This window comes from Aplidium turbinatum, chromosome 13, assembly GCF_918807975.1.
Source record: "Aplidium turbinatum chromosome 13, kaAplTurb1.1, whole genome shotgun sequence".
Classification (NCBI taxonomy): domain Eukaryota; kingdom Metazoa; phylum Chordata; class Ascidiacea; order Aplousobranchia; family Polyclinidae; genus Aplidium; species Aplidium turbinatum.
Window position 1 is genome coordinate 10,651,778 of NC_137484.1, and position 20,948 is coordinate 10,672,725.

At 37.7% G+C, this 20,948-nt stretch overlaps 1 protein-coding gene across 1 annotated transcript; it reads left to right on the forward strand.

Annotated features, from left to right (window-relative positions):
• The first annotated feature begins 109 nt into the window (after nt 1–109).
• Nucleotides 110–20,771, forward strand: LOC145782557 (uncharacterized). The gene is made up of 11 exons (XM_082594363.1): nt 110–865; nt 7,300–7,413; nt 7,848–7,958; nt 9,149–9,234; nt 9,874–9,931; nt 12,436–12,608; nt 12,903–13,060; nt 13,560–13,731; nt 14,237–14,497; nt 17,429–17,590; nt 18,006–20,771. Exons 1-11 carry the CDS (start codon nt 199–201, stop codon nt 18,207–18,209), a joined length of 2,166 nt encoding a protein of 721 aa, XP_082450489.1. The 5' UTR covers nt 110–198; the 3' UTR covers nt 18,210–20,771.
• Nucleotides 20,772–20,948: the final 177 nt, after the last annotated feature.

Sequence of the window (20,948 nt, forward strand, 5' to 3'; positions counted from 1 at the left end):
TACGGCAGTGGTTCCTAACCTTTTTTTGGGTGTTGCATTAATTGGTTTCATTATTAATAATAATTTATTACTTGTGGAAAATAACAAAGATTTATTTTCTAGACTCAAGTACAAAAAACGAAAATATATGTGTAAAGTTTTCATTAGCCTAGTTACTTGATGTTTATTTAGCAAGTATTTAAGCGTACATTTTTTAATATGGAAGGCCATTCTGGAGGACATAACTCAAGTCAATATGTACCAAATGCTTCTGTGCAAAGATCCTCTTTTCGTAGTTCCCCCCAGCTCGGAGTTGAGAATCCGATTAGGCAGCCTGATATGTGGCCTTCAAATGTAATAAATAACTCTGCAGTGTCCAGCTCGGTTCCATACAGCATTGACCAACAATCCAGCTTAAACGCATCTTGGTCTCAAAGTACCAATATGACTGAAAATATGCACTCCAGCGCTTATGATAATTATCAATACACAAATGCCCCCCTTCCATCGTATGATCAAGCTCAAACTGGTGCTTCTTACCAAGCTAGTACTGTGATGAACACGCAACCATATATGCAGATGCAAAGTAACATAGATGCTTATCCTGGAAGTAATTACAGTCAGGCAGAACCAGTTTCATCATGGTCAAATGCAGTTCCATCTCAACTTTATGATAGCAGTCAGAACTACAACAGCTATCCTTCTAATGTAACTTCTGTTCCGCCAAATGTCAATCAAAGCATGCAATCAGATTTGAGGAGTGGAAGCAATGTTGGTGAATTCAATGAAAGACAGTTCCAAAGTCCCTATCCGTTTACTCCTCAAGTAGACTGGCAAAGCTTTGTTAATCCACTAGTTGAAACTGCATACGAAGATATGTCTGCAGGTATGGTTAGCACCACTAAAACATTTTATTTTTATTCTGACGTTAAAATTTTGTGCTTTTGATACTTGGTTACCTAAAATGCTTCAACTACGTTTTGTTATAATGTATATATTGTTTACTTATGCAATGTGCATGTCTATTGATCGCCTATCACTGGCAGCAGAATGTATGAATCCATGCTAATCAGTGGCGCCGGCAGCAGGGTTGATCGGTTTAAACTGGGGCGGTTTAAACCGCCCGGTAAAAAACGGTTAAAACCTGGTTTAAACCGGGCAGTTTTGACCACCTATTGCTGGTCAAAACTGGTCAAAACTCCTTTAGTGTATGAATCAAGTTGCTTTTCAATTGAATTAAAAGTAGTACCCTCCATGCTCCATGCTATTAGTATTAGTAATAATGTTCAACTATATTTTGTTTTGATCAACATAACCTAAATGCTGGATTTGGAACAAAAAATATTCAACTTCTCTGTTTGTTTTTGATATTTCAATCAGTTGGTTATTTTAATTACTGAGAAAATTTAAATTCTAAAAATAAGTTTCTGATGAACCAAAAAATGCTTGGTAGAACGATGAACAATTTGCACAGCCAACTGAAGTACAAGAATTTATTCCAACAATTTTTTTATGAAAAACATTTGCCATCAAATTTTATCCAGTTAAAATAAAACAATGCAAATGCATATTCTAAGATCCTTTAAAAATTAAAGACAGGATAGTTTATGATTCGTTCTTTGAAGCAAAGTACACGTCAAGCCAAGAAAGGATTATTGGAAAAGGAACAAGTTGTGATGCCTTATGCCTATCTACTTTATGTAGAACACCTCAATTGAACAATTGGAATTAACAAGTCTCTCCAGTATATTCAAATGCTTCATTCACCAGTCAATTTCATCTTTTCTTTCTCCCTCACCTTCTCCCTCCTCCCTCACCTTCTACCATCTCCCTCACGTTTTCAGTGATTTTCTGGCAAACACGATCAAGCAACTCATTACAGGGTTTTGACCAGTCAGGTCAGGGTTTTGACCGGTTTAAACCTAGTTTTGACCGGTTAAAACCAGGTTTAAACCGCTTAGTGGTCAAAGCAGCTGCCCCCCCAATGATTTGGGCATCATCTATTTAATTTTTTTATATTATTACATATTGTTATTATTTTTTTAATATTTGGATCTCAACCTGTAGTCAACTCAAGTTGCAAAGGGGGGGTAAAAGCTTTTATTTTAAATTTGCTCTTCTTGCTGCTGTTATTATTATGATTTTGTGATTTTAGTCACATACTTTTCCTGCTGCCTGTTACGTAACAATTAATTGTTACCGGCAGTCCTGCAGATTGGTTCTTGCTTCTAAGTTATTTAATTTTTAGTTGTGTAACTTAATATTTCATCTTTTTACCTCATGGTGGAAAAATCCGAGACAATGCTGACATTTTGACGTAACAGCAGCGAGTATAACAAGGGCATGATTTTTACGTGTTATGATATTGTAAGATTTAGTTTGTCACCAGCAAAGTCGTTGAATTGACTAGAAATGTATAGCCATGTGAGAGACTGCCTTTTAAGATAGTAGAGTAGTGGCAGTAGCCTACAGTACATAGGCCTACAGCATTGAGTCATTCAATGTTTTCATAAGGATATCTTCTTTCGTTTGAGACTAGATCAAATCAAATTTCAGGGCAGGTGATGGAGAGCCATGTGAGTGTAGCTTCGTCCAGCGTTGCTATACCATGCGTTCCATTTGGTGCCTTATAGATCGGACATTCGAGAACGACATGGTCAACAGTTTGTTCCTCTGCGCCGCATTCGCTGGCCGGTGAGGGAGCCAAACCCCACTTGTGCATGTTGGAATGGAAGCGACCGACTCCGGTTCGGATTATGTTGAGCTTGACCCAAGTCGGCCGAGGCAGGTCCATACCAGGGGGGCGCGCCACCGGGGGAGGTATAAAACGATGTAGTTTCGTGTCGGTGGCACACCACGCTGCATTCCAATTGTCTTCCATGAAGTGTGCTGCGCTGATGACATGATCGCTGAATGGATGTAGTAATTCAACAGCAGCTGGCACAAAGGGGTGTCTTGACTTCAATTGCCGGGGAGATTTCTGAGGTGGGATGTTGAGGTTTGCATGAAGCAAGTGGTTAGGATCCCCCGCCCGGCGAGCCAGGTGTATAAGGGTTCCCTTTAGGCGAAGCTCAGCAGGTTGGATGCCTGCGAGGATTGGTAAATACTCTGTTGGAGTTGGGCGCAGGCATCCAGTTACAGTTTGCAATGCGTCGTTGATTGGGCTGTCGAGGATATAATATAGGCTATGTAGATTTATATAAGAATATAAGGATTACTATCTGAAGCCTTTACAAATTGTTTCACCTAACGGATCATCAGAAGGTCTTATTCGAATAAGACCTTCTGATGATCCGTTAGGTGAAGCAATTTGTAAAGGCTTCAGATAGTATTAACTATATTTGATTTAATTTGCTCTGCTTTGCTTTTTTGCTTAGCATTGAGCACTTTTTTGTAGTATTGATAGTTTTCATTGTTTTAAGAATATAAGGATATATATAATGTAGATTTAACTCAACAAAATCTACTAAAGTAATACGTAGCCTACAATTAGGATAATGCAAGCTAGTGTTGGGCGATATTGAAAAAAACGATACGATATTTGAAAAAATACTCGATATTTCGATACTTTTCGATATTTTTGTTCTAATTAAGAAAAGAGCTTCTCAGTCTTCGAAATTAGTGTCGGATTGCTGAGGTGATTGCCGACGCAGATGCATGAATGGCGCATTAGCGTCGGCAATAAAAATGCCGAGGCCACACGAGCGCTTGTAAGGTTAGGATTAGACAATTAGACATTCCTCCCAGTCGTTATGCCGCAGCCATAGATTTGCTCCTAAGTCAACACCCTGATGGAGCTCTGCGAAAGAGGCGTGTGGATGGGTATCAAAGCACGAAAGCGGCAAAACGCGGGCGCTTCATTGTGAACGGCGAAGACAGTGTAGATTTACAGCCAAGTGATGAGCCTCTTAATTTGTCCGATTCCAGTGATGACACGACAAACTCATCCTCCGATACAGCATCTGATGATTCCGATTCTGACATCTAGTTCTTCATCAAACAGACTTTGTGTTGCTCGCAGTAGCCTATCCCAATTGTGCCAAAATTATGTTAGTGCATACGTAAATCGAGACAATCTTCTTGCAGGGAGCTATTAATTTGTTACCGGTACTTGGTTGAGCAATTAACGTTATTTTATGATAATTCAACGTCGCTAGACGTCGAATTAATGTAAAACAAACGTAAAATTCTTATTGGGCATTATTGTTATGCAATATAACTCGCCGGAAAATTAAATCGATTTGTGCTGACTCGAACGTTGAATCAACCCAAAATTAACTTACTTTTCCTCCCCGTGAGTTATTCAACGTGAATTACCGTAACAGCGTGCGTATCGCGTTGCTCGCTTTATCGTTACTTTTGGTATTATTACATCACAACAAATCAAACAGTGCGGTCGTGATAGACTACTCCAGTATATTTTTCGCTTCTCATTTTACATGTGTTAGTACAATTTTTTTCATAATAAACGTTCACAGCAATTGCCACGGCAATTTCAACTTTTGTCGTTTGGCCTCGGCAACGTTTTTGTAGGGGTTTGCAGTTACGAGGTAGGGCTGTAATAGTTAAAATATCGAACAATATTGAAATAAATATCGATATTGAAAAGATATCGTATCGTATCGAAAATTCGATATATCCCCCAACACTAATGCAAGCGGTTGTAATTCTTTAGCTTAGTTTAATTTGTTTGCTGCATAACGCATAAGGGTCACTTGCTTCCACAGTGCTTTTTGTTGCAGAAGTTTAATTACTGTCAGTTACAAAACCTTATGCAAAATGAGTGAGAATGACACTGTTTTAATAGAGAGGGAACGCAATAAGGATGAGAGTAGGAAGGTGGGCCAAAAGGAAGTTTGGTTTTGTTGACATTAAAAAAAAACATCAACCTGTTTTAAATGTAAAGTTCGTTTAGAATTAAATTTTAGCTTTGTATTTTACAAAGTAATCAATGTTCTTTATTTAAGCTTAGAACAATGATTCAATAAATCTTAATATTTACCGGTACCTATTAAAATTCTAAAATGGACTTAAAAAATTACAAATTTGATCCTGCCTTCCGTGTGCCAAAATGTCGTGAAGCAAGTAATTATGTTATTAGTAAAGAATGAATTAAAACTGCCCAGGCCAACTATCCGAAAGTTAAAGGTAGAAAATTTCACTCACAATGGTTTGATGACTATCTCTGGCTGGAGTATTCAGAAGCTAAGGATGCCGCATTTTGCTTTCCCTGTCAAGTTTTCAACAGCTTGGTATGTTACAGTACTGATAATATTAGTTAAAGTTTATTCTATTAAACTGCAATACTGCTCCACCGGAGTTAAATGATTTGTTGTTCTTAATATTTCTTCTTCCTGTCCACAAAGATTTCATGCACAATATTAAATGACGATAAAGTTTAAAACACAAAATGAGCAAACAATTGTATTACGCATTAAGATGCAAAAAATACAGTATGACGAAACAATGCAACTAAAGTCAACATGTTCCTACGTTCATTAGACGTGAAAATGCGTTTCACTTGCATTAAAATTATTTTCTCATTCTTTTATTTCTAAGGATATTGCTTTGCTTATTACCTTTAAATTGTAAGACCTGCGTCCCCGGAACAAGATTCTACATTTTTTACATCGATTCAACGCCCTACAACGTTGAATCGATGTAAAAACGACAGATTTAGCTGGCTTGGGTTTGTGTTTTAATTGATTATTTTTACTATAAGTGAAGCTTGTGTTTACGTCTAATAAACGTAGAAACATGTTGACTTTAAACTGTATTGTTCCGTCATACTGTTCCGGACGAAAGATGCCATAGCCAACATTATGAAGGCAGTCGAGTAGTATCATGACGACCTTAATCTGTGCGATCTCAAATTGCAACTGCCACTGCTGCAAAACGCTAGTTTATTAGAGTTAAACCCAGATGCAACATTGATAGACTTATACCAGATAATTTGTGGCGAAGTCAATCTACAGCAATGCTGTGAGTCTACTTAAACAGGCACTTTTGTTGCCCGTTACTTCATGCTCAGCTGAAAGATCGTTTTCAACACTGAAAATAGTGAAATCGCGACTTAGAACCACCATGATTCAAGATCACTTATCTGATCACTATTGACATTGTTAGTTGTTATACCTAGTTGTCAGTCAGCTTGTCATTCTTGAAAAGAAGTTGTTTCCCATCGCCAGAATATGCAGTGCACTATTAAAAATGCTTCTAAAATTTACCCTCAATTTGGTATTCAGTTATTCCCACTTTTCTCATGCTAACTTTACCAAAAATGTGAGTGCATATTACAAAAAATTGAGTAATATTTACTCAAATTTCAGGTAATACATACCACGAGAAAAGTGGAAATATCTGAAAACCAATAGTAGAAAAATTTTACTACAGATTTAAACAGTGCAGCGTGTTCTCTTTTGTTACTGTGAATTGATGTAAGAAGAAAGTTGCGTACAAAAATATTATTCCTCAAGTTATGAAGAATGAAGATGTATTTCGAGTTATGACAGATTATCCACTGCGTTAGATAGACGCTTTAGCAGTGTTAAACGGAATGGGATTTTAAAATTATTTCACATTTCTACTTTTAACGGTCAAGGTAAATTGTGATACTGCCAACTTAGTTTAGTGCAAGTGAGGTTGAAACTATGCGGAATGGCTCGTTTCGGTGAGTCTAATTCGGTGAGTCCGATTCGGTAAGTCCGATCCCTTAACGGGGGATTTTTTCAATTTTTTTTTTAAATTATCGGGTACCGTAGCCTAATTATCATTGCCATTTTAGGGTTCGAGGTTAGGGGTTAGGATTAGGGGTTAGAGCTTAGGAACTCACCGAATCAGACTCACCAAATCGGACTCACCGAATAGTAGCAGACCCAAACTATGTAGGCCATAAATAACCCATACAAGAGAACTTAACTGTTACAAGAACCTAGCGTCAAGCCAAGTCAATTTATTTTGTTTCGACAGATCAGACATGTCAAAAATGTGGGACGTTAGGTAGGCTATATTGCAGTAGACAATAGCAGTAGAAAACAAGATAAATTAAATAATATATATATCACTGTCTAAGTCTTGCAGTAATATTTTGTCCCCTCAATGTTGAAGGTCTGGCGGCGCCACTAATCCTAATGTATCAATGCCTTGACATACTCTCCTTAATTTTCATCAAACAAAGTTATCCAGGCTTTGAAATGTAAAAAAGACGAATAATTTCTTTCATTAGGTCAATTTCTATGCAGATGTGGTGGGATTATTGACAAGCCTTTCTCCATGAAGAGTTATAAATGCATGAATTAAGATAGTTGTGATGTTTTGCAGAGAATCTTGTGCAGTCAATGAAACAAGCTGCCGATAAAGCGCAATTTATTTTGAAAGAAACCAATCGAAAGCCTACCACATTTTCCAAGTCAGCTTTGGCTATGATCCAAAGAGGTTCTCAATGTTACATTAAAATATTTTGTTCAGCTGATACTTTTTGTTGCAAAAATTGTTAAGAAAAAATCTACACCTGTGACTATTTTCTTGAAATGTTTATTTTCCATTGGACTCCTAGCTGTCAACACATAATTTGAATTGTGCCTCTAATTCTCTATTGCCATGTTGCAAATTTTTATAAAATGAATCAATTTTTTAACTTAGCTTTTTTTGTGTTGTTTACAGTTGAAGAATTTCTTTAGTAAAAAGTGTTTTTATATAAATATGAAATTAAAAAAGCTATATATATATTTACTTTACTTTTAAGCAAAATGCAAGCACATTGATGTTTTAATACCAGCTAATGGAATACTGTTTATTTACTGTTTCGTTGATATTTTTGCTGCTTTGATGGTTAGCTTTTTGATGTCAAATTTTGTTGCAATTTACAGATCTGAAGAAAGCTGCTAAGCCTTTCGAATCTGCTGAGTTGTTGAAGCAGTCAAGAGATCGAGAGTTGGGAATATTATCCAATGGCAACCAAGATAACAGCATTATTGCAAGTAAATTGCTAAATTATGACAAAAACTATTTTTGCAATGCTAAAAAGACTAATTGTTTGCAATTTTTGCACAGTATAGCCATTTCCTAATCAATCTTTTGTAAACCAGACCTCTCCTTATTGCAATAGTGCATGCAATGTGTTTTAAGTGAGTAAAGGTAAAGGTCCATACTCAATTACTCAGTTATTGAACTTTGGAGAATGAGATGACAAGGTTCTCATTATACTCAGCTTCGCCCTTCTGCAATAACGAGAGTAGGGTGACCAGTTCCTCTTTCTTGTCGCCTTGCCTTTAGCAACTATGCCCATTGCCCACCCATTTTATTACACCTGAGGTGCGTATTTGTAATCTGCAGGTTGCTGTAGCAGATGGAGTGTTTTGAGTCCTTGTGATTCTTCTAGCACTCAGACAGAGAATCGATTCTTGCTTTGAACTTTGTTTAGTAATTTAAAAAAAATAATAATGGCAGCGTTGGGAATCGAACCCATGTCATCAAAATTATTACCTCCCTAAGTCTGAGAGACCAAATCGTTATGCCAATCTGCGTCTACCGAATCACTCGTGTAATTTATTTCATATCAGAAAGTTTCGAGAAAGACGCTCGCAATATCACGTGTTTGCTGATAGTGACCTGCAGATTATAAATACGCACCCTGAGTAGAGGTGAGTGGTGTTTTTCAAGAACCAGCGTAAGCCGGAGTCGAACCAGGTTCGCATGATTGGAAACCCAACGCCATATCCGCTGCGCCATTCACCGCAATGTTAGGGGTCTGCTACTATTCGGTGAGTCCGATGCAGTGAGTTCCTAACCTCTAACCCTAAAACGACAATGACAATTAGGCTACGGTACCCGATAATTAAAAAAAAAAAACAATTGAAAAAATCCCCCGTTAAGGGATTGGACTCACCGAAACGGGCCATTCCGCAACGTTAGTACTACTGTACTGGCTAAGGAAAATAGGATTATTTGCCTTCAAAGTTTATTATTCGATATATTGATAAATCATTATCATACTTGGTATTACCAAGTTGGTACCACACCTCTAAAAAGTTTTATACCCCAAGAAAACTTTACATACTCTACTCTCGTTCATGGAAAGCAGTTTGTGGAAAGATAAAACTAGTTTAGTACTTACTTATTTTGTGATAAACTATTTGCCAACATTTTCTTTCATTTTTATGATTTTTAGACATGAGTAGTTTACATGTTGGAGATATTTCCACTTCCAAGTTATCCGCAAATGCAGTAGAGTTCATTCCCTTCAGTAAGACCAACGTAAGTCAACATGTTGTGTATTATATGTATCATGCTATATGTATCAGCTTGCCCTACCTGCCAAGCTGATACAATCTGCAGACTTTACTAGGAATAGCACCTAAATGAACGGGCGCCACAGTGCTCCGCACCTAAATATCCAGACGCCACAGTGTGTGCGCCTAAAAGACTTGCTCCCATTATTCCTGACCATGCAGCTTTTATCAAATATACTCAGATAGTCTTAGTAAATATTTGAGAATATCTTGCTTCAAACTAAAATGTGTGTTTTTTTTTTAGAAGTATTGGAAATATTCCTTTCTGGCAGTATGCTATGCACACTTCAGTGAATCTAAATAAAAAACATAAATTTTATAGATTGTTTTTTAGTACCACTTAACGTTATTACATTGCAAGTAACAATTTACTTGCAGCCAGACACCTTTGCAAATAAATGTGAAAAGCTTAAAAGTTGAAGGAGGTTACGCTTGTGTGGATATGTGACAATTTATGCACTTAATGTATTTAGAGAAAAGAGTTGTAAATACAACAACATGTGTAAAGCATTAAGTTTATTTGCTACATTTGTACCTGCTAACAGAAAGGCGTGACATTGTTTTTTTAAAACTATTGACATTTCTAAAATTTAATTGCTTGCAGGTCAAAATAACAGAAGATACTTCTCAAAATGAAGCAAACGAAGTCAAAAGTAGCTATGGTGAGTTTTTCATGGTGTTGACATCCAAATCAACTGGACCAAAAACCAGCAATCACACGTGTAGTTTTCAAGCGAAAAACGTCACTTAGCCTTGACACTGACAGTGTTTAACAGTGTTTAACTGCACACTTTTGCCCAAGCAATCAAGTCATGTGCTTCTTTGGAGGCGCTCAATCATACCTCGACCGATTGCCCTGGGCGGTAGATCGTGGCCACAGATGGGAAACTGCCGTCTGTGGAATTTTTTTTTACGCTAACCATTTATATTCTCTATTAGTTTTGCGTTAGTGTGGTAAGCTCCCAGACAGCAAATTAGTCATTTATTACATTGATTGAACGTCTGCAGATGTTGAATCAATGTAAAAAACGACTGATTCGCTGTTTGGGCTGCTACTACCTTCGAAAGTGGATCACATTGTTTTCAAAAAATGAAATGCTGGTAGCAGCTTTGCAAACACTTATTTCGATCGTCTTTGCGTGAGCGTGAATGCATGCAATCATGTGGTAGATCCCACTTTCGATAAAGCTTTTCTAAACAACTCTTTACATACAAGTTACTGGAACAGTTCACAAAAACCCAGCACTTGCACGGAGGATTGAAGGTCATTGGACTAAACATACCGATGAACAAACATTGTCTTTGATGTAAACATAGACCTGACTGACTTAGCTTGCATACAGTAGATCAGGGGTTCTTAACCTTTTTTGTCTCGTTTACCCCTTGCCGAATGAAAAAGTAAAATTTCCCCCACCGTTTTGGTGGCCCTTGTGATGCCGTCGTGTCCAGTCAACCATGTGAAGAAATGCAAAACATCCTTTTTTGTGTGGATTTACCTTGGCAAATATCAAAAACAAGCTGTTTATTTGCCGAAGACACGATTGTTCTTGAGGGTCTGCTACTATTCGGTGAGTCCGATTCGGTGAGTCTGATTCGGTGAGTTCCTAACCTCTAACTCTAAAACGGCAATGATAATTAGGCCACGGTACCCGATAATTTAAAAAAAAAATGAAAAAAACACCAAATAGGCATCGGACTCACCGAAACGGGCCATTTCGGTTCTTGACGGGTTCTGTGAAAAAAAATGTCTAGGCCTACTCAAATGTGCTAAATAAATATGATAAAAGCACACAAGAATGTTTAAGTTTTTTTTCTTTTATTAACATTTGACACGCAATTTCAACAGTCAATCAGTGAGACTTTTGTGCTTGTTTTCCACGAACAATTTTGGAGATTCTTGAAACAGTCGTTGAAAGAGCTACTCGCATGTCTTCGTTGGGAACTAAGCGAGATCGATGTTTTGTTTTAATAGTCAACAATGAAGAGAACCCTGCTTCACATAGACAAGTAGTTGGAAAAAGTATAATAACTTCAAATGCACGCTTAGTCAGCGTAGGAAACTCTTCGACTAATCCACACCAAAACTTGGAAAAGTCACCATTGCACGATAAGAATTTGGAACAAAGTGTTGTTGAACATTGAACATCAGTCAATTCATCTTTGCAAAGATCATCGTCAGCAATACTTTCTAACTTGGCTTTGAAGGGATGAGTTATCCAAAGAGCAGTACTGTTAAAACTTTCACCTTCGAAGTAACCGTCAAAGTTGTTTTTTAAGGTGGCAAGGTGCTGGCATATTTCGACTTCGAGGTCTAAAATCTCGTTGCGACTTCTACTGACTTTCCAATCATCAAATGTTGGAAAATTTGCGTAAATTCCTTTTTGAACTCTTCTACTCCACAGATCTAATTTTGTCTGAAAGCCCTGAATTTTATCATGTATATACATACATCTATAATGGTAACACTTTTTCCTTGCATTTGCAAATTGAGCTGGTTCAAACTTAAAAAAATGTCTGTCAAGTACGCCAATGCACTAATAAATTTGTTGTCGCCAAAGTGCTTACTCAACGGGGATTCTGGAAGAAAAATCTCGATTTCACCATGTAGTTCGAAAACTCGTGGCAAAATAAAGTTTGCTTTAATTTATGATTCAGTAAATTTACCCCCCCCCCCCCCCCGGTAGGTGAAATTTACCCCCAGAGGGTAAATTTGCTCCCGGTTAAGAACCCCTGCAGTAGATTGAGTTTCGCTTTTAGCATCATGATCGTTGTTTACGTCACAATGTAGCGGGTTCGCTGTGGTAGTAGCGGTTTGCACTAGCCTGCGGAACACAGTTCCCTAGTCACGTACAATGATGATGTGCATTGTGCAATTCGTCATAGCACGTGACTACTGACTAGGGAACTGTGTTCCGAATGCTGCTAAAAGCGAAACTCAATTTCTGCATAGCCAATCTTTTGTGAAGTTAACTTGCATACTTTAGGTTTTGCAAAGTCGGCCTTGCAAATTTGGTTAAAAAAATTAGAAGCCACATTATAATTGTTATTTTTCAGAAACATTTTATTTTCCTTATTTCTGTCTTATTTAGTTTGGTTTGTCTTGTATCATATCCCACATTTAGTGTATTACAGTGAATGCTGTTAGCTGAGACATATTTTGTTTCAGATTCTGAAATAGAAGCAATAGCACTGAACTTGATAGATGACTGTGTTGATCAAGTCACTTGCAATCCTGCCTGCTTCGACACAGATGTTCCAAGAGTGATTGACACCTTGCGGTCTTATAACTTGATACACAGTGGTGTCATACCAGTCATAGTGGATAAAGTATATGAAATGGTCAGTTTTAACATTTTTATTGCGTGATATTATCAATTACAAGCAGTTTAAATAAAGCAAAATAAATCTAAAAGAAATAAATTTTTTGGTGAAGTAGTTTAGACTTGATGTAGAGATTTTAATGCAAGTCAGGTTAGATGGAACTTCAAAGCTGCCGAAATTGAATCATTTTTCACACGTTAATAGATTAAAAAATATTCTTCTGTCAATTGGAAAGCCTTAGATTGCTGTCTTTCCCACGTAGCAAACAAGGCTATGATATCTTGCATAGAAAGATCGCTATTTTTTTTTTAGTGCGTGCTGGAACGAAACTTTCGCTATCTTGGGAGTCAACTGTGCGACCAGTTGTCGAGAACTGATACTGGTCTTCCAAATTTCCGCAGCACTTTACTTGTCAAAGCCCAGAAAGAATTTAAACGTATGGAGGACACCTTGAAAAATGACCCAGACAGGTGATTCGGCTTGTCATACTACTTCCACGTGATTGTAGCGTAGTCTGATTTTTTGTTTTCTGTTTCCCAGGATACTTTGTGAAACTGCACGGTTGACAAATATGTAATTCTATTCAAAACTCTAGTTGATTCACTTTAGTTTTGAACATTCACTTTTGGTTGCTACAAAATTCTATTCGAATTGAAGTTTTTTTAACTGGAGCCCTTATGATAGAATAATTACAAAAATATCTTGCAAAACGTCCAGTTGCGAAGCTTGTGTTGTGAGACTTCACGACTCGTGAGAAGTGAGTAGGCTAATACCGACTTGAGTAATACCATTGAGTCGTTTTTTTTTTGCATTTACATCTCTAGTCGTGAGACTGCTATAGAGTGTTGTCCATCGCTTGTAAAACTACTTGTGTGCGATTTGACCAAATAAAGTCACAAAATCAACACAAACGTTAGAAATCAGTTGCAAAAGTTCTGAGATTAAGAACGTAATTGCGTCATTTTGCAGGGCTAGAAGTTTCACTCAGTTCATGGCTGAATTGTTCCTCAACCTAAAATTGGAGGAAAACGGTCGCTTTGTCAGAGTCAAGGTGCTGGGCCGCGGGTTATTGCAAGTTGTTGAGAAGTTGATCAGCCAACCTAATGATGACAACATACAATGCACAGTTCGTGTTTTGAAGGTTGGTGAAGTTGCTTACCATCTGGGTAGAATTTTTAAGATAAAAATTTAAGCATTGTTTTAATGCGCTCGTTTAGCTTTGTGTTTATATGCCAGGGATATTTGTAATATGTGAGAGTGAACTAACACTACATCAGAAAATTTTGCAACTGGGTGATTTTTTTCTCGTAAAACGCTTGGGTTTGACGAATATTGCGTAGCTAGTGTTCTCTGGGCAATTTCTTACCAATTCTATTATATTTTTTTTCAATTTCACCATTAATATTCTTTCATTCATCATCATCAGCCGGTCATGCCACTGCTGGCAGATGGCATCCACATATGTTTCCACCATCCACGCAGTTCTGTCTTTTGCTGTTCTCATCCAGGTGATGCCAATCTTTTCTTCCATTGTAAAGGGGTAATTAGAGTCACGCGAATTTGGTTAGGGGTTTGGATGGTTTTAAACGTCACCAGTTTGAAATTTAGTTCTGGAATATTAATCTTATTCTGTTGTTCTATTCTAGTTGACAATACTGAAAATGGAGGATTCCTTGAAAGATGACGGGAAAAAGTCAATAGAGAAACTTCAGTCGATTCTCCACAACTTGGAAGCCTTCTACTCATCCAGTCCCCTCCCATTGAACAAGCTCACCGTGACTCTGCTAGAAGGTTTCGTGAAGCTCCGTGCCACCAACTGGGGGAGGAGTAACTCCGTTTCATCCGAAACGTCCCAACAAAATCCAAATCCAGCTGTTCTTTCAGAGCAGGATGAAAACTACTACATGGTGAGACTATCCGTGTTTTTAAGGATCAGTTGTATGAAAAATCTTCTTATTTTTGTCTTTTAAAAGTGGTTATCCGGTTGGAAGAAATTTGATACTTCTGTGCATTTATTTTTTTAAGCATTACTGTACTTGTTCCTTGCCGGCGAAACCAATGCCCGCTGTTCTACAGTGAGTAGTCAGCCTTGTGCTGACCCAGGTAGATAGCTCCTTGTAAACACTGTACTTGTCTTTAGTTTGTTAACTAATTCAATTGAATTTTTTTCCCTTTTGCTTAAATATTACCCTGGATAAACCAGGAATGTAAAGTCGTAGGGATTTTGGTGTGTCCGGAGTTGGAGTCGTATATGTTTCATCCTACTCTACAGCCGTGGGGGTCATTTCATTATAATTCGAACCGGCATTGGAACCATGCAATTTTTTTATTGGCTTATTGTATTCCTCTCATTATGCTGAGAAAAATGACACCAATTTTATAAAAATTGGGTCAGCGGTTTTCGAGATATCACGTCATTTATATGCTGTCACTAGGTGTCCTCAAGAACATAAGAGTAACACGTTTATGACCATAACTCTAGACCCACTGGTCCAATCTTAAAAATTTTTGTGTCTAACCCCATGTTTTCACTGGTGGGCTTTCCAATAACATTGTGTAAAATGAGCTACACGGAGTAGTTTTCATGATAGACTAGTTTTGACTATCTTTAATCCGCGACCAAAATAACAATGATCTGAGTTTTTTTTTGAAAAAAAAAAATCATCATTAGAAAAAGGAAGGTTACATGTGGGTTATATGCCATTTTTAGATAGTTACTACATCAACTTCGACTTTTACAGTAGCAACAAATTCATGTATTTCAAGTTTTCAGCAAAAATAGAATATATCATTATTGAATAAATTTCGGTTGGCTGTGCCGCTCAATATAAAATTTACAAATATTTTTTTAACCTTTCTTAACATTTCAACGATTTTGGTCTCCGAGTAACCTGGTCGTTTTTTGCGACAAGCCAAGAAAAGTCACCTTGCGATGGTATTCGGGGAACAGTTAAGCGAAAGTTGGCCAATGAAAGCTTAAATCGACCAAGGGGCCAGCAAATTTGAAATGCTTCAGATGCATACGAATATTGCAAGAAAAACATCAAAGCTCAAGGGCATCAGATTTACATTCATGAAAGCTGATGAAGTGGACTGTCAAAGAACGTATCTTAACTCCAAGAGATTTCCAAAGGGTTGCATAGTCCGCGATACCAGAGGGTATCATTTTGCTTGCTCTGACTGAGGGAATCGGGTCAGTCAGTTTCAAGCGCCTTTCTGGTGATGTTCAAGTTGCTGGAACACATCAGTTCTTTTCAAAAGCACCTTCACTGGACATTGAAAAAATCAAAGTATCAACATATGTAGCGTGTGTTTATGATGGAAAGGGGTGGTTTGGTATGATTGACCATGTTGATCGAGAACATAATGACATTACTGTTAACTTTATGCATCCTCGTGGACCATCTTCTTCCTTCATTTGGCCTCGTCATGAAGACAAATGTCTTATGGACATTTCATCTATACGCATGACATTAAACGCACCAACTACATCAACAGGACGTACGATGTACGTCTTACATATATGATCCCAGATTCCATTGCGAAAGAAATTACCAAGCTCTTATGAACTTTCATGAACAACAACCGAAGCTCTCCTGTACGTTCTAGTTAGAGATTCTTTGACAATGCGGATAAAAAGTATTAGAATTTGCAATGCATGTTGTTAATATGTTTGAAGGAACTGTTCAAAACGCTGAAATGCATGTTATGCATATTTTCTCACATTTTCGATTCAGCCTATTAAACCTGTGTGTAATATGTAGTCTATGCTTGACAACATTGGTTGTGCCCATAAGCGAGTTTAAAAATGATGATGTGATTGAAAACAGTTAAACAATCGATGCTTAGAATACAGCATATTCTATGCTCAGAAGTTTAAAGTTGCTCTGTGCATATATAAAAAGTGTTAACTACAAGTGTGCAATTGCAGTTAAGTTGCTCAAAATCAATCTATTTCGGCTAAGTGACTGTTACACAGCAGTATTTATCTGTAAACAATAATCCCAACCTTGAAATACAATACTGATCAGGTTTGAGCCTAATGAGTTACAAAATGCTCTTAACTAAAGAGTAACCAGTTGAAAATGATATACAACACACATCAAACCTTCCACTTCCAATTCATAAAAAAAAAATTCAAAAAAAAAATGCAGATCATTGTCATATCTGCCGCGGATAAAATGTAGTCAAAACTAGTCTATCATGAAAACTACTGCCTGTAGCTCATTTTACACAATGTTATTGGAAAGCCCACCAGTGAAAACATGGGGTTAGACACAAAATTTTTTAAGATTCGACCAGTGGGTCTAGAGTTATGGTTATAAACGTGTTGCTCTTCTGTTTGTAAGGACACCTAGTGACAGCGTATAAATGCCGTGATATCTCGAAAACTGCTGACCCAATTTTTATAAAATTGGTGTCATTTTTCTCAGCATAATGAGAGGAATAAAATAAGCCAATAAAAAAATTGCATGGTTCCAAAAAATCTTAATTTTGTCTGAAATATAATGAAATGACCCGTGGGATAAACTCTATATTGGTATTGTGTGTGACAATTAACCGCGGTGTTAATCTTTCAGCGTCCTGCAACAGCTGAAGTTTCATTGGATCTGTTTATTCAAACTTGCATCCTTTTTACGATGAGTTTATATTGAACAACTGCTCATTTTAACTGCTTTACTTAAGAAAAAAACACTAATAGAAGCATCTTTTGTTTTGTTGTGGTGACCTGACATGGATTCGAACCCAGGTCCAGCAATACCAGAAGCGAAAACGCCAACCAGTCGCTACTGTGCTTGATGATTTTGTGCGATATCACATTATGCACTTTTTTGCAGAACGAGCCGGTCTTCTTCACCCCAAGCGGAGTCATGTACACTGCAGCGGACGCAGTGGATCCAGAGTTTTACAACAAGCACTTAGCTCCACTCAGCACCCAGAATCAGCCTGTTGGCATTACTCAACTGCCCGACAGAGACAACAATTCACCTGTAACTCCTGTAAGCTACAGATTTAAGGCCTATAACAACCTTAACTGATTTCACAAATCTGCTTCATAACCTTAACTTTCTTTAGTATAGACAAGAGGTTCATTGAACATTTCACAAAAAATCTGTTTTTCAAGCTAAAGATCCCACAAGTCTCGCGCAGCTAAGATACTTCCATACAAATCATAGACCGGTGCACACCGCACAGGCCTTGCCAACGTGCAAACTAGAGGCCGATGTTATTTTGAACTCTTGGCTAAATGTGCTTTATATCTCTTTGAAATGATTTTTTTGAGAACTCAGATTGGCAGTGTGGTTACTGAATCTCAAATCACCGGTAAAGTCTTAGTTTCACTTTAGAAACTGGTGGTATTTTCTTGTCCAATTTGTGTAAGGATTGACTTTTATAACATTTCTGTGTTGCCAGATGTTACCTGTTCCTCACCAAGCAAACGACGTGTACAGTCACAACCCGATGGTTGCTCCTCCATCCACATCCATGGATGCTCCATATGCAAACTGGTCAACAGGATACGCGGGTGATCAGTATGACAACGCCACGCAAGAAGATCTTCCTTATCAGGAGGATTACGACGACGAATACGAGAAATTTTTGCGCGGTATGGGTTAATAGGTTTACTTGACCTAACTGCCATCATGTAGCTTTCAATGTCAGCATGCCCTGTTTCAAACTGGAATCTGCCAGTAAGAGCAAGACTATAGACTTCTGTCGCTTGCACAAGACTTTAAGCTTGGGCTTTCAGGCCTTCTCAACTCATTTTCGTCTGTGCACCATCATGCCTATTCAGATAAGTATGTGGACCCTAGTCCGAGACTAATACCAAAACAAACAAGTTTCTGGAAATGCGATGTATCTAATTCTTTAGAAGTCAATTTAGCAGTAGACGTTGTGCCATGCTCGGGATAAAGTTACTTCAAGACAAATTGAAATAACACACTTATGTGGGCAAGAAATGCTTGGGTCATTCGTATTGATTGTGACAATAAGAAAACTCTGTTAACCTCGTCAATAGGTCATTATGGACCCTTCGGTGTCCATGGGCCCCCCGTTGAGAAGCCCCCGCTTGATGCGTAATTGTTTTTTGTAGGTGTCGCGTGTTTTGAGTTACGCTCTGGCGATTGCTTTTAACGTAACTATTTGTCCAATTGTGTTCCAGCTCATCTACGTTTTTGCATTGCAAGTGTTTATCGTTCGCGTGTTGATGTTTTTTCTGATCGACATTTTGTCAATATCTGTTTTAGAAATTAACCTAAAAGCTTGCGACTTAATCGCTCCTGGAAATATCGACGCAAGCATTTCCTCAGTCATTATCGCTCTCGGTACGCCTATTGTTCAATTAAATTCACACTTATACCGGTTGTGTATTACTCGTAATATAGAAATGTTAGTTCACGGCCTTATTTTAGACGTTTTCCTGCGTGATTAAAATCTAACCTCGCAGTGTAAACAAATTATTTCATTCAAGACGACGCGATGTGCTCTGAATTAACGCTTGTTCGCTGTGTAGCAGAGTTTTAGCAATTCTTTTAGTTCATGTAACTTTGTATTAAACCGTGTTGTGTTTCAGTGCATGCCTTCAGTGTGTGCCTGTGTACACAAAATATCATTTTAAAAGTTTTCAATGTAATACATCTGCGTGTGTAGTTCTCCGAGTTAACTTAATGAAATCTTTGTAACCCGCCCTCTGGAAATCGTAGCCTGAATCTCTGAATCAACCAGTAGCAATAGACACGTATTTGGCTAATGCCTTCTTAAGTTTCTGTTTCCCATAATGAATTATTTTTTTGGCAAAATAACACATTGCCACTTTCTATGAAGCAACTACATTTTACCTCTGCTTTGGACTGTTTTCTTGTAGTTGCAGTACTTTACTATCGGCAGATGTTACTTCGTTTTAACAGAGACGTACTTTGGGTTTTATTTCCCAAAAAATGATTAGCATCTAAGATGATCTTTTTGCTGCTACACTGCTATCAATTAGTTGGCTTACTGGCCAGCTTTCCCATCCTACCTGTATAAACAATTAAACATCTTATGCCGTACTGGTAAACTCAAGCTGTAGGGTAAAAGTTGATTGCTTTTACATCGAAAATGTTGATCATGTATTTTACTAAGCTAATTATTTTTAGAGCTTGAAACTTTTCATGAGTATTTTACATGTATGCTGGTTTCAATGATTGATTCAAAATCGTTTCGGAATTGCAAGATTTTTTATATTTTACACTGCACTATTTTATGTTTAAATCATGGCCACTTGACGTTGTATATATATAATCGACCAGAATGTAATTTTGTATGAAGTGAGATCGACAGTATTCAGGAAATATTCCTTTTCTGCTGGTTTTTAGTCGTGATCTCGAATCCAACCTTCTCACATATTTCTTAGCCATTCTCATTACGACGTAGGCGGAGCGAAAAACGCCATTATGATGTTTATGAAACTTTGTTTTTGTTTTTTTTGTAATCAGCTGTTCAGAACGTGGCAAAGACGTGACGTCATGATTACGTGACAATGTATTTGTGATGAGAAGGAAAATCATTGTTACCCAGGCAGCAAATCAGTCGTTTTTTTCATTGATTTAACGTCTGAGGACAATGAACAAAAACGAATGATTTGTTGTCTGGGTATTTGACCGGTTGCTGAAATTGCGTGTTTTGATGCCGCCCTAGAAAATATTCAGACATTTTGTGAAGTTCAGACATGAAATTAACTTTAAGCTCAAGACCGAATAACTTGATTCGTTTCTTTCATCGAGTGGAGCGCTGTCATATCATTAGAAAGTGGAGAGTAGCATTATCACTGTTCGAAATGAGATTAAGATAAAAAATTGTGTTAACTAGTCCGTAAGTTTGAATGATTGGTTAATCGTTTCGAATTACTAACGAAACGACACGGCTTTCTTTCGAAACGAAACAGCATAAAAAAACTTTGCATCGAAACAAAATAGTTTTATTTTGAACTGTCCTGGTTGCTACTCGCTGCCTGACTTGGCCGAGTGCGACGTCACGTCAAAATTCACCAACGTATCGCACTTGCTTGTCAGATGAGCGCAATGCAGTCGTCTTGCACTGTTCTCGGCGTTTTTAAAGCGCAATGTCATATTTAGAAAATCACAATTGTTCGTCCTGTCGTGTCTTTGTCAGTGTACGTTGATATTACAAGTTACATCATTGTCATTCCGAACAACTGTAGCAGACGAGAATGAAAGAGAAAACTGAACCGAAACATTTTTCCACAGACTGCATTTTAGTTTCAAGCCATATTCCGCAAACAGCGAGAGCACTTTCGTACCAGAATTTCCCTGCAGGTGGCTGTACGACTGTACGTTATGTAGCATCCCTACAAAG